General features: G+C 67.9%; 2 protein-coding genes across 3 annotated transcripts; both read right to left on the bottom strand.

Annotated features, from left to right (window-relative positions):
- Positions 1-46: 46 nt before the first annotated feature.
- LOC142417239 (ras GTPase-activating protein 4-like) lies at positions 47-10,149 on the bottom strand. 2 transcript variants are annotated; one of them, XM_075517724.1, is made up of 20 exons: positions 9,831-10,149; positions 5,623-5,679; positions 5,141-5,254; positions 4,739-4,800; positions 4,489-4,618; positions 4,108-4,189; positions 3,798-3,929; positions 3,626-3,717; positions 3,236-3,359; positions 2,975-3,131; positions 2,570-2,634; positions 2,234-2,346; positions 1,977-2,163; positions 1,590-1,727; positions 1,141-1,455; positions 917-1,054; positions 690-825; positions 490-610; positions 330-388; positions 47-174 (listed from the first exon to the last, which is right to left on the bottom strand). In XM_075517724.1, exons 1-20 carry the CDS (start codon positions 9,893-9,895, stop codon positions 53-55), a joined length of 2,409 nt encoding a protein of 802 aa, XP_075373839.1. In that variant the 5' UTR covers positions 9,896-10,149; the 3' UTR covers positions 47-52. The 2 variants fall into 2 exon arrangements, with proteins under 2 accessions (XP_075373839.1, XP_075373838.1); XM_075517723.1 differs by having other exon boundaries at positions 2,975-3,128; positions 9,831-10,015.
- A 2,583-nt stretch (positions 10,150-12,732) lies between these two features.
- Positions 12,733-14,742, bottom strand: LOC142417585 (uroplakin-3b-like protein 1). The gene is made up of 6 exons (XM_075518476.1): positions 14,697-14,742; positions 14,087-14,233; positions 13,752-13,983; positions 13,585-13,661; positions 12,975-13,104; positions 12,733-12,838 (listed from the first exon to the last, which is right to left on the bottom strand). The coding sequence occupies exons 1-6, from the start codon at positions 14,740-14,742 to the stop codon at positions 12,733-12,735; spliced, it is 738 nt and encodes a 245-aa protein (XP_075374591.1).
- Between the last annotated feature and the right edge of the window lie 5,421 nt (positions 14,743-20,163).

Raw genomic sequence — 20,163 nt, 5'->3', positions numbered from 1 at the left:
CCGCCGCGGTCCCCGAGGCGTGGGGACCCCGACTGGGGGGGCACCGGGCCCCTCATGTCTGCAGCTGCAGCAGGGCGGGGGCCGGGGGGGCCGGGGGCTGCGCCAGGCGGTGGCAGCCCTCCAGCTCCTCCAGCACCCCGAAAAGCCGGCTGAGCCCCTCGGGCAGGGGGGCACCTGCAGGGGGAAGGGGGGGAGCAGCAGTGAGACCCTGCACCCCCCAAAAGCGGGGCACCCCACAACCACCACAGCCCTCCCCCCCCCCCCGACACGTCTCAACCAGAGCATCCCCACTGGGGTCCCCAAAATCCCCCCACCCCCCCCAAACCTACCTTCACCCCGGGGGCCATTTTGGGCGTCCTCCGGCTCCAGCAGCTCCCGGTACTTCTCCCTGGGGAGAGCGGGAAGAGAGGGAGGGGCCCGGGACGGGAGGCGGGGGTCCCCCGGGGCGGGAGGCGGGGGTGCGGGGGTCCCCCCGGGGCGGGGGCTCACCTGAGGGGCCCTCGGAGGCCCTGGAGGTGGCGGAAGAGGCGCTGCGCCTCCGCCGCGGGGTCCAGGGGGTCACTCCAGGCCTGCAGGGTGACGCCGTGCCGCGTCCGGTCGCACCCCAGCCCTGCGGGACAGCGGGCTCGTGAGGTGGGGGACACCCCCCCCAACCCCCCCCCCGCCCCCCCCGGTGCCCTCCCCGGTACCTGTCCTCTCCCTCTGGTGGCAGCAGCTCCACTTGTCCCCCCGGTAGACGCCGGGGTGGTAGGCGCGGAGCACGCCGGGGTTGTTGCCGCACACCTTGCGCAGGGCCGACAGCCACTGGTTCAGCTCGTTGACGCACTGCGGGGGGCGGCGAGGGGGCTGTGACGCCCCTGGGGGGGGGGGGGGGGGGGTGTCCGTGTGTCCCCGTGTCCCCGCGTCCCCGTCCCACCTTGCACTGGAGGTAGGCCGTCTCCTGCCGCCCGCCCGCGCCCACGTAGACCACCTGCATGACGTGGGCGCTCCCGAAGCTCTTCTCCTCCACCTTCTCCGCAGCGAGGATGTCGGCCAGGGCGATGGCACCGCTGTGCTGATGGGGGGGCACACGGCACAGGGTCAGTGCCACCCACCCTGCCACCACCCTCACCGCCCACCCCCCCCCCAGCACCCCTCTACCTCGGCGCCGGGGCCCTTGCCGAAGCTGAGGGCCTCCCTGGTGAGGCAGAAGTGGAGCTTCTTGGCGGCGGCGGCGAGCAGCGGCCCCTTGCCCTGCGTCTTGTGGACGAAGAGCAGCCCTTCCTTCACCACCGTGGTGGGGGGGTCCAGCAGCCGCCCCTCACCTTCCTCCTCCTCTTCCTCCGTCCCCACCAGCCGGGCGATGAAGTCCTTCATCTGGGCGATGCCCTGCTGCAGGGCGGGCAGCAGCGGGGCCAGCCAGGCCTCCTTGGCCCGCCCGGCCGCCGGCTCCATGTTGCCCACCATCTGGATGGCCTGGAGACCCCCGGGGACGGCGGCGTCACCAGCGGCGGACCCAGCCCTCCCCACTGGGAAGCAGCTGGGCACCCCAAGAACCCCACCTGGGTGACACCACGGCACCCATCCCAGTTTCCCCCCCCCCGTCCCACCTTGGCCAGGAGCAGCAGCGTGCGGCTGGTGCGCGCGTCGGCATGTGTCTCCCGCAGGTGGAAGAGCTTGGGGGTCATGATGGCCGGCGAGAAGAAGCGGAGGCAGAGGAAGCTGGTGATGGCCACGAACTTGGCGTGCTGCGGCCGACCGAGGCGGGGGGAGACGTGTGAGGGTCTGTCCCAGCGTGGGACATCCCTGGGCACCGCGTACATGGATGCTCCAGGGACATGGGGCTGGCTTCCAGCACCTGTTTGGGTGCAGCATGGCCCCGCTGTCCCCCTGCACCCCGCCCCTGGGGGGCTGCCCCCATGCCCAAGAGGAGACCCCACCATGTGCCCTGGGGGTGTCCCCATTTGACCCCGGTCCATCCCCCGCCGCAGCCCGACCTGGTGCTGGGGGAAGCGCTCCCCGACGCGCTGGAAGAGCTGCCGGAAAGCAGCGCGGATGATGGGGGGACACACCGGGGCTGACTTGACGATGGCGTCCAGCAGCTCGCCCATGTAGGACTGGAGGTGCTGGCAGCCCTGCTCGATCACCTCGCCCTCCGTCTGCACCCGGTGCAGCCCCGAGCACCTGCAGGCACCGGCACCATTAGCCCCGTGGCCGGGACCCCCCTCACCCCGTTGCCCCACGCGCCCCTTACCCGACGTCTTTGATCTCCACCTTGCCGGGGTCCATCTCCACGTACTTCTTCTCCTCGAACACGCGGGTGATGGTGGGCCCCAGGACAGCGTGCAGGTACGGCATCCCCGTCACCTGCCGAGGGACCGCGCAGGGGACGGTGGGGGGGGGGGCACGGCCACAGGTTTGTCACACCTGACACCCCCAGACTCCCCGATAAGGCTCTCCCACCCAGGGGATTTCCTCCAACCTCCCAGCCCCACCAGCCCTCCCAGTACTCCCCCCGGGAACCGGCCCCAGCGGGGACAGCCCAGAGCCAGGGTGACCTGGGAAGAGCAGGTTTCGGGCGGCATGGCACCTTGAGGAAAGACTCCATCGACTTTGAGGCCAGGGAGTTGCTCCGGAACAAAGTGTTGGGCTCGCCTGCAAAACAGGAGAGGGTCTGTGGCCTGGGGGACGGCCACAGGTCACCCACTGGGCAGCTGCCATCACAGGGGGCATTTACCGGGGCTGTGCCCCCCACCCCCAGCCATTTCCATGGGAGTTACGGGGATTTCCTAACCTCAAACCACCTGCTCCTCCACCGGCCTCAGCCAGCCTCAGCCTGTGAGTTGCTCAGGATGAACCCAACAGGTCCCCACCCAGAGCACAGCATGATGGCTGAACCTCAACCGTCACCCCCCAAAAAATCACCACGCAAGGTCCCGGAGGTTTTGCAGCCCCAGGAGATGGTTGGAAGCCTCTGGCTCTGCTCCAGCCTTACAGGGCTTGGCCAGCTCCAGCTTGAAGAGCAGGTCCAGGAACTCCTTGACCAGCCCTTGGCCCAGGAAGAGTTTGACCAAGTTGATGGCAACCTCCTGCCGGCACTCGGCCGTGGTGGTTTCATCCAGGAGGGTGACCAGGTGCACGTGGCCATCCTGCTGGGGAGAGGCATCACGACGTGACGGCCCGAGGGAGACACGTGCCCGGGCAGAGAGCCGGAGGAAGGCGAGCGCCCCGGCAGGGCTTTGCACGGACCCCTCACCTGGCACCCCAGCTTCACCTCCTGGCACAGGAGCTGGACCAGGGGCTGGTAGCAGTGGGTGGGCAGCACCGTCTCATCCCGCAGCCTCACCTGCAGCTGCAGGGAGCCCAGGCTGCCTCGGCACCTGCAGGAGCACAGGGCGGGTGGGTTGGTGGATGGAGGGGTGGATGGAGAAGTACTTCGCCAAGCAGGAGGTGGCCCGACAGCCCGGGAAAGCCTGGGCAGGCAGGTGGGGCTGCCCTGCACTTGTCCCCCCTCCCGGACAAGGGCATTTCCAGGAGCTGTTCCTCCAAAGGGGTGATGCTTCCCGGGAATAACCCCCTCCCCAACGCCCCGGCAGGCACCGGGACCGCCGCTGGCACAGCCCAACACCCCCGTGCTGAGACTCACTCATCCTCCCTCGGCTTGGACTTGTCCGGCCGCAGCCTGAACCAGCCCTCCTCCTGCCCGGCCGCCTCCAGCCCCCGGCCGCTGAACACCACCTGGGAGGGGAAGGCAGGAGGGGGTCGGGCAGGCAGCCGGGCAGGGCCCCCGGCAGCGGTGACGGGTTTTGGGGGCTCACCTTGCCCAGGAAGTCATTCCTGCCGACCAGGTCCCAGTCCCACACCTCCACGCACAGCTTCTCCCCGGCGGGCTCGGCCAGCTCAAACTCGAAGGTCTCGTTCCAGCGGGGGTAGCAGGATTTCTTGACCACCTGCAAAGGCGACGGCTTCACCCCCCTCGCCGGGGGGGATCTGACACCCCCCCGGGGACACCAAGCTGGGGGTGCCGGGGACAGGGACGGCTCCTGGCCGAGGTCCGGGCTTCCCAGTGGGATTTCACCTGCACCGCCGGTAGGTTGGGGGATCACGACAAAACGAAGCCACACTCACAGTGCTCTCCTGCGCCTTCCCGTTGTAGCGCACGCGGACGAAGGGGTCGGAGGCACCATTCCGGTCCTTCCTGGCCAAATCCCTGCCGAGAAGAGGGGGAATTCGCCAGTACCCTCCCAAAATACCTACGGGCGCCCACGCCTACCACTCCCCTCCTCGGTTCCCCAGCATCTCGAGATGCGTGCCCTAAAGACCAGCAGATGAGGTGGACCCTGCCCCAGGACACCCGTCAGCTGCTGGGGAGGATGCTCCGCACCCAAGGGAGGATAACTGAGAAGACCCCGATACAGTGGGGAAACTGAGTCACGGAGCAGCCGGGACTCACTGCACGCGTCCCAGCTGCACACGCAGCCCCCTGCCACCCCCGTGTCCCCTCCTCACCTGGCCTCCAGCACCGTGCAGCGCAGCCGCCGGCCGCCCTGGCTCCCCAGGACCTCTACCCGCAGGTGGATCTCCCCCTGCACCTCCTCGTCGGGGTCCACCTCGCTGAGGCTCACCCAGCCGCTGTAGCCTGTGGGAAAAGGGGGGACCCTCATGGGGGGGGGATCCCTGGGGGGCCCTCGGGACCAGCTTGTCACAGGGGTGGGAGATGGGTCCCTGCTGGGACGCTCCCGGCCACCCGTCCCCCTACCCTTGGGGTGCTCCGCCAGCATGTCCCGGGTGATGCAGACCTTCCCGATAACGTCATCGCGGCTGGAAAACAAAAGCCGGGAGCAGGACACGGCGTGGGATCGGAGCCCACCCGCTCCACCGCGCCCAGGCAGGACAGCCCCTGCGGCGGGAAAAGGGTGTCCTGGGCTGGGGCCACCACGGTGCGTCTGTCCCCATGGAGCACGGCAGCCACCCTTTGCTGCCAGCTGGAAAATAACCTCGGGAAATAACTTCACGCCTTTGAGTCCCAAAGCCTAAGCCAGCACGGCCAGGTGCGGATTCTCCGGTGTCTACAATGGGGTTGAGCGTGCAGGCAGCCAAAGCCACCGACCTCCAAGTCCCCATGCCAAGCCCCCACCACCCCCAGCCGACCTGCCTGTACCTGAGCGCATCCTCATCCATGACGTAGATGGAGATGCTGTGAAAGGTGGGCTGGAGGTGCACCTCGTACTCCTCCCCCCAGAACGGGGACAGCGTCTTCCACACCGTGGCAGTCCTGCGGGGCAGACGGCACCGGTGACAGGGGAACGGGGCTCCCTCGCCATCTTCCCAGCTTTCGGTGACACATGGCTGGGGGCAGCACCCACAGTTTTGAACCTGGGGGCAGGGCATGGGTGCCTGTCCTGTCTTGTGGCTCTGGGCTGGCAAAACACAGGGGGTGGCTTACAGGGTGGGGGGTGCCCATGAGCTGTTAGACAAGTGTCTGGAGGAGTGGCTCAGCCCAAAGCAGGGAATAATAATAATAATAATAATAATAATAATAATAATAATATTGTGCCCTGCAGCAGGGTAGATGGAGGAACCCGCCAGGAGCCAGGTGTGCCGGCAGGTTTGGGGACCAGCCAGGGACGTGGAGCCACTCACCTGATGATGGCCTCATCGTCGATCTTCACGATGCAGTACGGGTCGCTGCTCCCCGAGCTGGAAGGACACGGCATGGCCCCGTCAGCGCCGCCGGCTGCCCCGCCAGCCCCCCGCCCCAACCCCGCGGGGCTCTCGTGGTCATGGGTGACCAAAGCTTTCAGCCCTGGCAAACCCCCCCCACAGAGGGGGGACCCCACAGGGCTACGGGGTGCTGGGGGACAGAGGCACCCCCAGAAGCAAAAGGCTTCAGTGGGTGGATCTGGCCATGGCTGCAGGCACGCGGTGACCCCGGCTTCGCTCCCGGCCCGGAGAAACACGTCCCTGACTGTGTCCGGCCGCTGCATCCCGCTGGCAGCTGCAAGTGGCTTTCCTCTTCCAAATAGGAAGGCGAAGAACAAACAAAACCCACCCTTTCCCCGAGACGGCTCCAGGCACCCGCAGCCCCGTTGCACGCACTGGGAGCGGGGCCACGGCAGCCTGCTCCAGCCCTGGGGCGCACGCAGAGCCCCAAGGCCTCCGCAGGGATGGGGACGTCCCTGGGGACGCCTCCAGTGATGCAGAGGGTGCGAAGGGCAGGCAGCGCGTGCCACGGTGGCCACGGGCTGTTGGCAGCCACCACGATGCTCTGACCCCGCTTCCTCCCCGGGGACAACCCAAGTCATCACTCCTGTGCTCCGCTGCCAAAAAAAAAAAAAAAAAATCTCACCATTTTACAGCTTATTGCCCCAGTTTATCAGAAACGAGGTGACTCAGATGCAGGCAGGGGTGGGGGCTCCGGCCGCGGCAGAAGAGCCGGCAGGAGCCGGGTGCTGGCCAAGAGGGTGGAAAGGTTGTGGCTCCCGTCCCGCAGGCAGCCGGCACAGAGCAGCCCGCGCCGAGCACGGTTACTCATTAACGCCAGTTCATCAGCCAGCCGCCAGCGTCCCGCAGATGGGTGGGGGCTTGGGGACCCCGAGCATGGAGCGATTTCCCCGTCTCAAAAACAGGGAGGCTGAGAGCCAGCTGCTGGGGGGATTAAAAGGGTTTGGGGTGCTCCCTGCCTTGCAAAACACGGCTGGGGGGGGTTCTCTGGGCCGTGCGTCCTGGGCACCGCGCTGGCATCCCCATCCCCAGGCACCCCAACCCTTTGGGGCCAGGCGTGGTGCTGGCAGCGCAGGCAGGTTGCTAAGAGCAGCTTTCTGCCGCCTGCTCCCATCTCCCGCCGCCCTCCGGAGAGGGTTTTAATGGGAGCGGTGGATGGAGCGCCATTAACCAGAGCCTGTCGCTGACATTTCCTGCCTTATGCAAACCATCAAGCGGGCAGGGAGCACGCAGGCAGAAAGGGAACATCTGCCCGCCCGAGCCGTGCCCAGCAACGCGGGGCAGGCTTCAGATGGGAGCTGCCTCGGTGCCAGCAGCAGGAAAACCTTGTCCCCAACATGGGGACGTTTCGAGTACGTGGGCTGCTCCATCTCCCCTCGGACGCAGGCTGCCACGAAGCCGCCCTTGCGGTACTGGGGCACGGCGTGCTCTGGGGATTAAAACACAGCATGGCCAAAACCCCTCCTCCGCAGGCTGCCGGAGGGGCTGCAGAGGTGCCCCAGCTGCTGGGGAGCCTGCGAGCCGCATCGGTGGGGGATAAATCCCCACCGCAAAGGCAGACGGGAAACCCAGCACCGCGCCGGGTGACATCGTCTGCACGGCATCGCTGTCCCTGGATGCTAACCGGTGCCTGGCAGATGTCAGGGGACGAGATTTATCAGGCTTGCAGGCTCCCAGCCGGCACTGGGCATCCTGTCGACGCCTACGCAGAGCAGGGCTTGCCCTGGCCACCCGCCCCGGCCCCTCCACACCGGCACAGATGGCTGCAGGCAGGCGAGGCTGGGGCTTTGGTGCAGGGGAAGGAGCTAGGAAAGGGGAAGATTGGGTTTTAAAAAGAGGAAATGAAGACTGAAGCTTTAAAGATTGATAGCACAGTATATATTGGCGGGGGGGGAATAAACATGCGTGCTCCCCGCAGCCATCCATCCCGGCAGGCAGCACCGGCGGCTGAGGCATTGAGTTTTGCAATTAAAAATTCACTGGTGTAGACAGCAGTGCCGCTTTGCCCAGCCCTTGGGGGGGACGATAAGATAAGATAAGATAAGATAAGATAAGATAAGATAAGATAAGATAAGATAAGATAAGATAAGATAAGAGCAGATCATTTTCCTTGCTTTCCTGCAGTGAAGATGCAGGGGAGGATTTTGCAGCGCTCAGTGTCCCGGGGGTGGGGGGACAGGGGCAGAGCCCACCCAGGGCCGAGCCGGAGCTGCTGCGGCTCTTCCCGCCTGCCCGGGTTCTGGCCCTGGTGTTAGGCAGTGACGTGGCGGAGAGCGAAAGCAGGAGCGGTTTTCCTGCCTCTTTATGGGCAGTTTCACGGTTTCCCGGCTGCACAGTGCCAAGCCCGGCGCTGGGCGAGCGCTTGCTTGGAAAGCAAAACCAAGCAGCAGCTCTTCTGCACCGGGAGGAGGTGGGAGACCCGCAGGCACAGTGCTGGCCTGGGCTAAACCCCGGGGAACTCCCACTGCTGCTGCTGGGGGAGAGCAGGGGGCTGCCGGCGGCACGGCTCCTTGGGGCAGGGTGGCACCCGGGGGGTCACAAACCACAGCAACATCGGCCAAATCCCGCTCCTGCAACTCCCTGTGCTGAATCCTGCAGGAGCTGGGGGGGTCCCGCGGAGGGTTTGGGGGTGCCCCATCACCCACGGGTGCTTGCAAGCAGGGTCCGACCTGCAAACACGCCTGGGGCCAGCGCTGATGGATTTCCCCCGGGGAAACGGGCAGCGATCGCAAGGGCTGTGCTGGGGCAGAGCAGAGGAACCGGACCTCACGAGCCCCCGTCCGCAGGGGAGGGGGACGGTGGCCAGACGCGGCCAAGGTCAGGCCGTGGCAGGTGAGCGTGCCGGATCCGGCGCTTGGGTTTCCCTCCCCGCCGGGGCGGCCGCTCTCCCTGCCCAAAACTGCGTCCCAAAGCCACTGGTCCGGAAAGCTCCACTCAAGGCATTATCGCACAGCAGCTTTCTGCGACACGCTCTCCTAAAAAACAGAGCCTCCTGAAAAACAGAGCCTACTCGCGCTGGTTCGAGCTCCCGGCAGGGAGTTATGCCAAGGGATTTAAAAATCAGGCCCTAACACATGGGATTTAAAAAAAGAAAGAAAAAAAAAAAGTCATGTTTCTTTCCGTGTTTATCCTCTTTTTCCATGACGGCTGCAGGGATTTTTGCCGGTTTTCCGGCAGCCCTGACCCTGCCCGGCTGCCGAGCGCTCCTCAACAGCCTCCCGCTGCCTCCGCGGCCGGGGGCCACCCCGATGCCGTCCCCCCGTCCCACCCCAACGCTGTCCCCGCATCCCACCCCATAAGGATCAGAGCGATGAGGATAACGCCGGGACACGCGGGCAGCCCTTGGGGGGCTGCCAAGGAGGGAAAGCCCGACCCGAGGGGCCACTTCGGAGCCCCCTGGACCGCAGCAAGGTGGGCTTGAGCCGGGGCTGGGAACTGCACGGTGACAGGGGCCAGAGCACCGGGGCTCCTCGCTCCTCCTTACCGGGGTCCCACTGCACGTCTGGGGGTCCCCGCAAAGGGCCCAGCTCCAGGGCCAGCTGCAGGTGGAGGGTGCATGGTGGGGGCCGCCCTGCCCCATGGCAGCACAAGGGGAGCCCCACAAGGTGGGGGCACCCCACAACACTGGGTGCTCCTGGGAGGCAACCCCAAAGCCATCCCAGGGGGTGTCCCCAAGCAGGGGGGGACATCAAAGCACTCCTGAGGGAGCCCCCAAAGCACAGAGAGCTACTGGGGGCACCCAAAGCCATCCTGGGGGGAACCCGCAAAACAAGGGGGATCCCAAAGCCACCCTAGGGAGAACGCCCAAAGCACAGGCACTGCCGGGGGGACACCCCAAAGCCATCCTGGGGGGAATCCCCAATGCAAGGGGACCCCAAAGCCACCCTGGGGGGAACCCCCAAAGCACAGGTACTCCCTGGGGGGAACCCCAAAGCACAGGTACTCCCTGGGGGGAACCCCAAGCCGTTCTGGGTGAGCCTCCAAAGCAGGGGGGACACCCCAAAGCCACCCTGGGCGGGTGTCCCCAGAGCACAGGGACCTGCTGGGGGACACCCCACAGCACTCCTGGGGGAGGGGGGGCTCCCTCCCGGGGATGCCCCCCCCAAAGCCCCCCCGGCGGCACTCACATGTCCTTGGCGGGCAGGTTCCTGCCCTCCACGATGCGGATGGAGAGCGTGCTCCGCCGGGCCATGGCTGGCGGGCGGGCAGCGGAGCGGAGCGGAGCGGAGCCGAGCCGAGCCGAGCCAAGCGGAGCGGAGCCGAGCCGAGCCGAGCCGAGCCGAGAAGAACGGAACGGAACGGAACGGAACCGAACGGAACAGAGCCGAGCCGAGCCGAGAAGAACGGAGCGGAGCGGAGCGGAGCGGAGCCGAGCCGAGCCGAGCCGAGCCGAGCCGAGCCGAGCCGAGCCGAGCCGAGCCGAGCCGAGCCGAGCCGAGCCTCGAACCCGCGGTCACCCAGCCCCGCGCCCATGTGCGGGCCGGCGCCGTCGGCCGCCAATCAGCGCGCGGGACAGGACAGAAGGCGGGGTCAGAAGCCCTTCCCCGGCGGCGATTGGGTGATTGTGTCGGCTGTCGGCCAAGGGGTGGGGCCAGGGGAGGTGTGGGCGGGGTCGAGGGGGGGTGGCTCCGGAGCGGGGCGGGCGGGGTCCCGCGGGGGACGGGGACGGGGACGGGGGACGGGAGCGGGGACAGCCCGGGGTGCCGTGGCCCCGGCCCAGCACCGGCCGCTCCTCGCTGCCCTGCGCCCCAAAACCCCCACCTTTTGCTTGGTACTTCTACTGTTTGGGGTTTTTTAGCACTACACCCTGCAGCTGCAGCACCCCCGAGGGACCGGTGGCATTTCGGGGGGGCTTGGCGCCATAAATACAGGAGGGGGGACGGGGGACCCCTCCTGCGAGACCTGCCTCGGCTCCGGGACTCGCCCAGCACCCAAAGCTGGGGCTCAGGGCCGTGCCGGACACCGCCGGTCCTTGGCATTTTCTCCCAGCCGCCACGGGGACACCGCAGGGACACCGCGGGGACACTGCGGGGACACTGTGGGGACACTGCGGGGACACTGCGGGGACACCGCGGGGACACTGTGGGAACATGCCGCCCCGTCCTGCAGCTCTGCCCCTCTGCCTCCCCCGCACAGGGGGACAGGGGGACGGGGCGCAGGCCACCGCCACCGCCACTCCCGGCTCCCCATGTGCCAGCCCCAGGCTCGCACGTGGTCGGGGCCGCACGTCCCACCCCCGCGGCACCCGCGTGACGGGGGACAAACCCCCCCAGCCGCTCGAAGCCACTTGGTGGGTGATACGGGTGCGTCGTGTCGGGGCACGGGGTCGGACGGAGGGGACCCTCCTGTGCTGGATGGAACCGTCCCTTCGCTGCGCCCGGGCTGATCTCCGCGGGGGTTAATCGCCGGATCTGCTTGGTTTTCCTTGGCTGGGGTCCATGGAGGCTGGCTCCTGGCAGCGGCAGCGCGGGGAGGGGCTGGGGGCAGGTTGCTGACACCCCCCCGGGCAGCGTCAGGACACCCCGGTCAGGGCACTGTGACCATGGATCAGGTGTAAATGCGATGCTGCCCTTTGCACGGCGCCTACGGAAACAATGGGGGGGGGTGTGTGTGTAATATACGTATACGCGTATACATAGATTGGATCTTAGGAAAGATTTCTTCGCCGACAGGGTTGTCAAGCCCCGGGACGGGCTGCCCAGGGAAGTGGTTGAGTCACCATCCCCGGAGGTGTCTGAGAGACGTAGGTGAGGTGCTTAGGGATGTGCTTTAGCGGTGGACTCGGCCGTGCTGGGCTAACGGTTGGACTCGATGATCTTAAAGGTCTTTTCCGACCTAAACGATTCTGTGATTCTGTGTTTCTATGCCTATGTATAGGAGTATGTATGTGATGTATATATTTATATGCACACCTGCCCCGACTCCACTCGAAGTGGGGCACGGCCACGCTGCAGTGCCCTCTGGCCGCCTTGTCCTCAGCACCGAGGGGGTCTCATCCTGCCCAGGCTGCAGGATCAGGGCACCCACGACCCCAGTGCAGGATGCGGCCCCACATCCCCCCGAGCAGGATCAGGGACCCACAGCCCAGTGCAGGATTAGGCCCCCGCATCCCCCCGAGCAGGATCAGGGACCCACACCCCGGTGCAGGATTGGGAATGCTGGATCAGGCCCCCCACAGCCCCTGGTACAGGATCAGGCCCCCCACAGCCCACTCCCCCCCAGTGCAGGATCAGGCCCCCGCATCCCCCCGAGCAGGATCAGGGACCCACAGCCCAGTGCAGGATCAGGCTCCCACGCCCTGGTACAGGATCAGGCCCCGGGCCGCCGGTCCCCTCTTGCCATCTCGTGGCTAGCGGGGGAACATCAGCAGCACCCGGGCAGGATTGGGCCAGCTCTGCCTGGGTGAGACCCTCCTCCAGGTTTGGGGGCATCACCATGGGGCAAAGGGAACAGGGACACCCCCCCGCCCTCTCCACCCCCCCCCGGGGGCACTTCTCACCCTAGTGCCGGGGCTGCTGGGGTGGGCCGCGGTCCCCATCCGAACCGGGCACATGCGGCACCGCACATCCCAACCAGGTGTGAAAACCAGGTGTGAAAACGCTTCTCCCACCCCAGAGCATCCCCGGCCGCACCCCGCCCCGGCTGGCAGCCGTCCCCTCCCAGGGATGGGGGCTCAGAGCCCTGCACGGGGCGCGGGGACGGGGAGCAGGGCTTGTCCCGGGGGCTGCGGGAGGTGACGAGGTGTCGGCGGGTGCCGCTCCCGGGGGGCCACAAAGAGGAGGCGGAGGCCGGGCGCAAAGCGCGCAGAAAGGCTTTTAATGTCCTGCTCCGTCACGGCTCCCCGGGGCCCCGGTCCACGGGGCAGCTCCGGCCGTGCCCCGGTGGCAGTGGGTGCCGGGCCACCGACACCGACGGTGCAGTCGCCAGGGCGCCCGGGGGTGCGCGGGGTGGCGGTGGCCGGTGCGGGCGCGGGCGGGGAGGCGGTGCGGTGCCGGGGGGCAGTGAGGCGGCGTGGGGCGGCGGCGGGGCTCAGAGCCGAGCGGCCGGCTGGTCGTAGACGTGGTGGGTGTTGTACCGCTGCACCGTCACCGCCTCCGGCTTGCTGAAGGTGCTGCTGCCGCCACAGGCATCCGAGCTGGGCAGGGACGGGGCGGTGAGGGGCGAGGGTGGGGGCCATGGGGTGCCGGCGTCACCCTCTGACGCCGGTCCCGTGGGCCCAGCACCCCTCACGGCTCCTGGGCGGCGCGGGGGGACGCGGGGGTGACACTCACCCCCAGAAGACCAGCACGGCCACCAGGCCGGCCAGCAGGATGGCGAAGAGGATGGAGAGGATGGAGGTGAGGGCGATCATGCCGGCGCTGTGGCTGCTGCCCGTCGTGGGGATGCTGCTGAGCGGCTGGGCTGGGGAGAGAGCGGGAGGGGAGGGAGCGGCACCCGCACCCCGGGGCAGCGCAGGGCGGCCGGCCAGGGCACGGTGTGTTCGTGGGCAATGGCGGCGCGCAATCGCGCCGCACAAATGCAGCGTGCAAACACAACGTGGCGTCCCGGCGTGCAAAGCGGCCGTCGCAAATGCGAAGCGCGAACGCAGCGCGCGAACGCAGCGCGCGACGGTAGCGTGCAAATGCGCCGTGCAAATGCCGGGTGCAATTGCACCGTGCAAATGCGCCGTGCAAGCACGAGGCCCCATCGCACGATGACGTCATACCCCAGCAGGACCCGCAGCAGCACCCTGCCTCAGTTTCCCCGGCTGCTCGCAGGAGCGCTGCACCCCGAGCTGCCGGTGCTCGGCGTGCAGCCCCCCGAGACCACCCCGCACCCCCCCCCCGCACCCCGCAGCTGCGGGAGGGGTGCGAGGGGTGACGAGCACCCCGGCAGCGGTACCTGTCCTCAGGGCGATGGGCTCCGACCAGGCTGTCTCGGCCACGGGCACGGAGTCCTTCAGGGCGAGGAACTTCACCCTGGGGCGGGAGGGGAGGTTGGCCGCGCTCCCCTGAGCCGGGGGGCTGCCGGCAGGCCCCGGGGGGGCACGGCCCCGTGAGCAGGCTCACCTGTATGGCCCGGGGCCGGGCAGGGGGCCGTTGCAGGTGGGTCTCCTCTCATCCCCGGCACAGCTGGTCTCGCTGCCGACGCGCAGCACCGTGATCTCCCCGGCGGGCTTGGGGCAGGGGTAGTTGAGGAGGGTGGTGTTGAGGGTCATGTAGGCAGGGGCGCCGGCGGGGAAGCCCTGGAAGGCTCGCGTGGGGGTCCCCGGTCCCACGCTGTTGTTGAAGTCGGCTACGGCTACGGGGAGGGGGGTGAGGAGGGACCCCGGGGGCGCGCGGGGAGCCCTGCGCAGACCCCTGCCCGGGGCTGCTCCCCCGGGGCCTCGCCGCACCCCACCTACCCTCGGGGACGGCCACCACCAGCCAGATGACGACGTTGCCTTGCGCCTCCTTGAAGACGCAGCGGGGCTGCTCCAGCACGAAGGTGGAGGTGGTCTTCAGGCCCCCCAGGGAGGGGCTGGCCAGGGTGGGCGTGTACCGGAGCACTTCTGCGGTGAGAAGCCAAGGGGGGTGCGGCGGAGGGTGTGGACCCCCCCGCTGCAGCCCCTGACCGGCAGCTCCGACCGGCTGCAGCGGTGCCAGGGGCTCGGCGTGGGGACAGGGACGGGGACAAGAGGGAGCTGCCCCCTGCGATCCCGGCTGCGGGCCCCCCGCTCCCCTCCCGCCCCCGCTTTTGGGCTCAGACGTGTTTCATGAAAAGAGGAAGCAAAGACACCCCCGTGCCACCACCGCGGGAGGGACACCCCTGCGAGACCCCCGGGGACCCCGCGCTGTGCCAGCAGACCCAGGAAGGTGACACCAGGGACACTAGAGCTGGCACCCAGGATAGGGGGGGCACCGGCTGCCCTGTACCTCCGGGCTCCAGGGGGGGGGTCGTCCCAGTGCCCGTGCACAGGGGACCCCCGCAAGCAGGGGACCCCCAGCTCAGCCCGACGGCGTTGGCGGACTCACCCAGGCCACGGGCCATCTCCAGGAGCAGGAGGAGCAGCGGGAGCATCGTGCGGGTGCCTGGGCGCCGAGGGCGGGAGTGCGGGGAGCGGGGCTCCGCATCCCCGCGGGACCCACCTGCGGCCGCCAACCGCCCACATTCCTGGGCCGGCCACGGCCCCGCGGCAAACAGGTCGGGCTCGTTTCCCCAGGGAGCATTTGCTATGCCTGAGCGCCCACCGGGGAGGCGTGCTGAGAACCGCCACGCTCGTGGCACGGGTGGGCAACGGCCTTCCCCCAGAGAGTGCCACCCCGGGGTGATGCCCACCTCGGGGCTCCTCGCGGACGCCACCGGTGCCAGCGTGTGCCCCCCCCCCCCGCCCGACACCGAGTGCCACCAAGCTGAGGCCCCGGGTGGTTTTGGGGGGTCCCAGTGCCCCCACCCTCCACAGCTCCAGCCCTGCGTGGCCGACGGCGGGGGCCTGGTGAAGAGAGCAGCAGGCTGGCGTGTGAGCGGGGCGGCAGGCGGAGGGTGGGCACCGTCCCACGGCCGGGCAAGGAGGAGGCAGCGAGAGACGTAAAGCGGGAGTTTACTTGGCAGGACACGGACCAGGAGGCCGGGGGGCAAAGCAGCCCAGCCCTGGGGGGCTGCACCTGCAGCCGGGGGGCAGGGGCTGGGGCAGGGCCGGGGGGATGTGGTGGGTCCTGTAGGACCTGCGGGCGAAGGCGCCGGTCCCCGAATCCCGGTGGCGCAGGGACCCCCACGCCGCGGCGCTGCGGGAGAGACAAGCAGAGGAGTCAAGCAGGGCCCGCGGGGGTCTGCCGCCCCCCCGCCTCGCCCACCCCCGAGGGGCCCTTTCTCCTTGCCAAACTACAGCAAACCCCCAATTTAAGAAAGAAAAGGCCTTTGAAATCTTAAAAACGCCTCCTTCGCTCCATCTCTTTGCTGATGGGGGTGAGGAGGGGGTGTTCTCCCGGGGCCCCCACAGACGCGGCCCCCCCGAGCGCGGCCCCGTGCAGCCCCCGTACCCCACGGCGCCGAGCGCCGCCGCGGCCAGCACGGCCCCCAGGCTGGCGAGGATGGAGGCGACGATGACCGCGTCACTGCTGCGGCGCGTGGGCGCGGGGTCGACGGTGCTCGGGCTGCCGGCTGGAAGGAGGCGGGATGAGGGACGTGGGGACACGGGGGGCTCGGGGAGGGTGCGAGGGAAAGGGGAGGAATAGGGTGGCCGGGGGAGATCGGGGACGGCTTCTCCCCTCTGGGTTTTGGGGCGAGGGCATAGGGCCGACGCCGTGCCGCATGCCGGCACCCCAACTGGGCGGGTGTGGGGGACCCGTGGGGGGGACAGCAGTGCCACCGGTACCTCTCCGCAGGAGGATGGGGTCAGACCACCTCGTCTCCGCTTTGGGGCCGTGGCAGCCCATCACCAGGAACTTCACCCTGCGGGATGGATACGGCGGTGCCGGCGGGGGGGACGAGCACGCCCTCCACGGGGAATCACCCCAGCCAGGACCGGGGGGGTCCCTGCCGCAGCCTCACCTGTAGGGCCCCGGGGAGGGCAGGGGCCCGTTGCAGGGGTCCCGGCCGCCCTGGCCCCCACACGCCGTGTCAGCCCCGACCCGCAGGATGGCCGGGCTCGCTGCCGAGCAGGCGTATGCGGCCACCGCCGTCTCCAGCGTCATGTAGGAGCGGGCGGTGGGCAGCCGCTCATACGGGGGCACGTCAGCCCGGGACGGGGGGTTTCTGAAGGTGGCTGAGGCTGTGCGGCACAGACGAGGGGTGAGCGGCTGCGGCAAGGGTCCCCCACGCCCCCCTGCCGCAGCGGGGAGCATACGCCGGAGCACGAGCCCTCACCGTTGGCGAAAGCCACCACCAGCCAGACGGTGTCGGAGGTGCTGGCGTGCCGGTCGAAGACGCAGCAGGGCCTCTCCAGCGCGAAGGTGGTGGCGGTGACCTTCCCCGGCAGCGCCGCGGGGGGCACGCGGGGCACGTAGGGCAGCAGGGCTGGGGGGCAGGCGGTGAGCGGGGGGACCCTGTGCTCCGCACCCCTCGGCAAGCGCCTGACTCCAGCCCGCATCCGTGCTGGGATCCGTGAACACCAGTGCGGCACGGCGGCGGTTCACGGGATGCCGGCAGTGCCCACACCAGGGGGATGGCACCGGTATGGGGACCCCCCCAGCCATGCCCGGCCCCACAACTCCCTCCCCAGCACAAACACCTTGCAAAGACCCACGGGGAAAACACTCACAGCCCCTCTGAGCCCCCGTCCCCCTCTGCCCCGTCCCCCCGGGGGAGTCACCCAGGCCTGTGGCTGCGCCCGTCCCAGCCAGCACCAGCAGCACCCACGGCAGCTCCATGGTGTTGTCCCGGCGGGGCTGGACGTGCCGCCCTGCTCCGCTCGCTCCGTCCCTCAGTCCGTCCCCTGGGGGGGACGAACTGCCCCGTGAGCCCCCGCAGCGGGGACCGCCTGTCCCAAAGAGCCCGACCCTCCCAGCCCCACATTCCTGCACCGGCTCTGCCGGCCCGGCAAGACCCTGTGGGCAAAGGGGCTGCTGCACCTCCCAGGTCACCCGCTGGCCCCAAACCCCCACGGGGAGCCGCCCCGCTGGACCCCAGAGCCGAGGCGCCCGAGCGGGCTGCGAGGACGCAGGGCACAAGCCTGTGATGCGAAAGGGGAAACTGAGGCACAGAGGAGGCACCAGAGACATGTTCAAGGACGAGTCGGCAGGAATCGGAGGTTGAGTCGGGGCTATGGGGGCAGCTGGGCAAGTGGTCCTGCACACCTATTTGCCCCACCAGCACTTGACTCCCTGTGGGTGCCCCATGCCCACCCAGCCCTCAGAGCCAGGGCGAGGAGCGGGCCCACGCCCGCCCCGCTGATTTTGGGTGCAGCCAGCCTTGCCCCGAGGGCAGGGAAGAGCTCCGGAGCCAGCACACCCAAAACTCACCCAAAACCCCGAGTGTTCAAGGTGAACGGTCCCGCCCAGCGCTGGGGGCGCAGAGGCACCCACGCTCCAGGACCACCCCATGCTGACATTTCCCCGTCCGTCCTTGCCCCTCGCTGGCAGTGGGGCCGGGGCCGTGGCCCCCCACCCTGGGGAAAGGCCCCCCAAGCCCTTGGGACGGGGACAGGGACAGCGACGCTGGAACGGGAGCTGCGCCACAGCTCAGGGGCCCCCACTACTGGCCCCCCCAGCCGCTCGCCAGGCAGAGGGGTTCGAGTGCTCCTTCTCTGGTGTTTGCCAAGGGCAGCGGCTGCCCACTCCTGCGTGGGAGGGGATTTCCCCCCCTTCCCGAAGGCGCCGGGACCGCGCCTTCAGATTAAGTGGAAATGGGGCATTCAAAGATTACGCAGTCCGGCCGCAGAGGGGAAGAACCAGGCGCAGCTGCAGCCTCCATCCCTCCTCCCGGCCCTGCCTTACTGCCCTCCTCCTTCCCAGCAATACCTGCCCCGGGGGCCCGGCCAGCAGCGGATGCCCACGGGGACATGCCAGCCCCCCAGCTGCCACCACTGAGCCCCCCTTTGCGCTCCCCGGCGGGGCGAGGGAGGCAGGGTGACGCAGGGGGGACACTGAGTCACAGTTTCAGCTGCCGGTACCCACTGCCGGGATGCGGGCCAGCATACCTGCGGGGTCACGGCTCGGCTTGTAATAACCACCCTGCTGCAAACGAGCTGGCACCGCAGGGCGAAGGGAGAAACCCCCACCCTGGGTCTCCAGCCAGGGCCGGGGGAACCCAAATCTTTCGGTCAGACCTGTTCGGTAGCATTATAAGCACTTATTTCGGGCTCTGTCCCCTCCCGGCTCCAACCGGCACCACGGCATCGCCGTCGTGCTTTCGCCCCTTGCCAGCCCTCGGAGCCTTCCCCCTCGGCTGGCTGCTACCCCTGCCCCGGGGCAGAGAGGGGACTGGCTTCGAAACATCTCCCCGCGCCCCGCTCTGCTGCTTTCCACCCCTTCGCCACCTGCACCCCCCCGTCGCAGGGGCTAAGCCGTCTCAGGGCGCAGCACTGACGTGGCAAGGATTTTAGAAGATGCCTCAAGAGGACGTGAGAGCCAGGGCTGAGCCGCTGAGCCTGGCCAGCTCACGCCCTGGTGCCCTGGCCCTGGACCAGCCCAGACGCAGGGAGGCTCCAGCTGATTCACGCACAGGAGCATCTGCTGAAGATGCCTCGGACCACGCTCAGCAGGAAATTCTTGCTTTGTACAAGGCTAGATGAACCCTGCTCAATTTTCTTTTCAATTCACTGTTTTGATTGCTGGGAGAACATGATCTGGGGATAAAAAGCTGAGGTTTAAACTCGAAATCTCTCTTTCACAACCAGGGCGGGAAAGGAGCAGACACAGCCTGTTTCTGTAGAGCTCAGCAACACACAGACACGTACCTGCTGCTCCCAAGGAGCTCCCAGTTTTGCAGCAGCCCCAGACTTGGCCGGGGTTTTGAGGGCTTTCTCCCTAGAACCTGCAGCAGAGGGTAAGTGGGAGGCTGCAAGCACAAGATGGACACTGGGGAAAGCTCCAGACCTTGATGGCTCCAAAAAACCTTTCATTTTTATATTGGCATGACAGAAAGAAAATTGCCCTTCTGCTGGCCCAGGACATGCCGGTCCCAGGAGGATGCCGAGGCAGCAGCTACCACCAAATGCAGCCACGTCCCGGATCTCCGGGGATGGAGGTGAAATGGCAGATGCCACCAGGGCTTCTGACGTGCCAAAGGGATTGAATGTGGGCAGAGCTCCCAGGTGGGGCCGGTGGCCACAGGGAAGGGAACAGCCAGAAACAGCTCTTAGAAAGGCTCCAGCTACCAGGTGACAAGAAGCTTGGGGACAACGTACGGCAAGGCCACCAGGATTGGGGCAATACCCCCGTCGCAGGGTGCTAGCACTTGCCCCAGGCAGAGCTCACGGTGCAGGAACCTGCTCCTACCTGGAGAGCATCTCCGCTAGCAGCCTCGCATCGCTGCCGTTCCGCTTACAGCAGAGGCGGGGAGAAGGTGGCCTGTCACCGCCTGGTGGCACCAGCACTCCCTGCAGCAGCACCACAAAGCTGCTGAACAGCCTCCTCCCTGCAGAGGCTTCACCGGGCACAAACAGCCCCAAACTGCTGCCGTTTCACCTGAGAGAGGGGGAAAAGAGGGGCAGGGCCTGCCAGAAGGGCTGCAGGAGGATAGGAGCGGGGATGGCGGCTCACAGCAAGAGCAGGGGGCTGCGACTTCCCCCAGGATGACACTGCTGGGTCACCTCTGCCGGCACCGCAGACCAGCAGGCTCCAGCGAGTGAAGCACTGACCCCTGGGACCAGCGCCCCGTGTCCTGCCCCTGCAGAGATTCCTCTCCCTCCAGCAGAGCTGAGCTTTCCCTCCTTTCTCCTGGCTGGATCGAGCGTCCCCAGCTCTGCAGAGAGCAGTCTGGTCCCCCAGAGAGGGCCACCGAAGGGGGAGGCACCCTAAGCCCTCAGGCAGCTTGAAGGCAAAGCAGTGACTTGCCGTGGAA

Source organism: Mycteria americana, chromosome 15 (genome assembly GCF_035582795.1).
Source record: "Mycteria americana isolate JAX WOST 10 ecotype Jacksonville Zoo and Gardens chromosome 15, USCA_MyAme_1.0, whole genome shotgun sequence".
In the NCBI taxonomy this organism is placed as follows: domain Eukaryota; kingdom Metazoa; phylum Chordata; class Aves; order Ciconiiformes; family Ciconiidae; genus Mycteria; species Mycteria americana.
The sequence above is the reverse complement of the archived record's forward strand: the minus strand, read 5'-3'. Positions and strand labels throughout refer to the sequence as shown.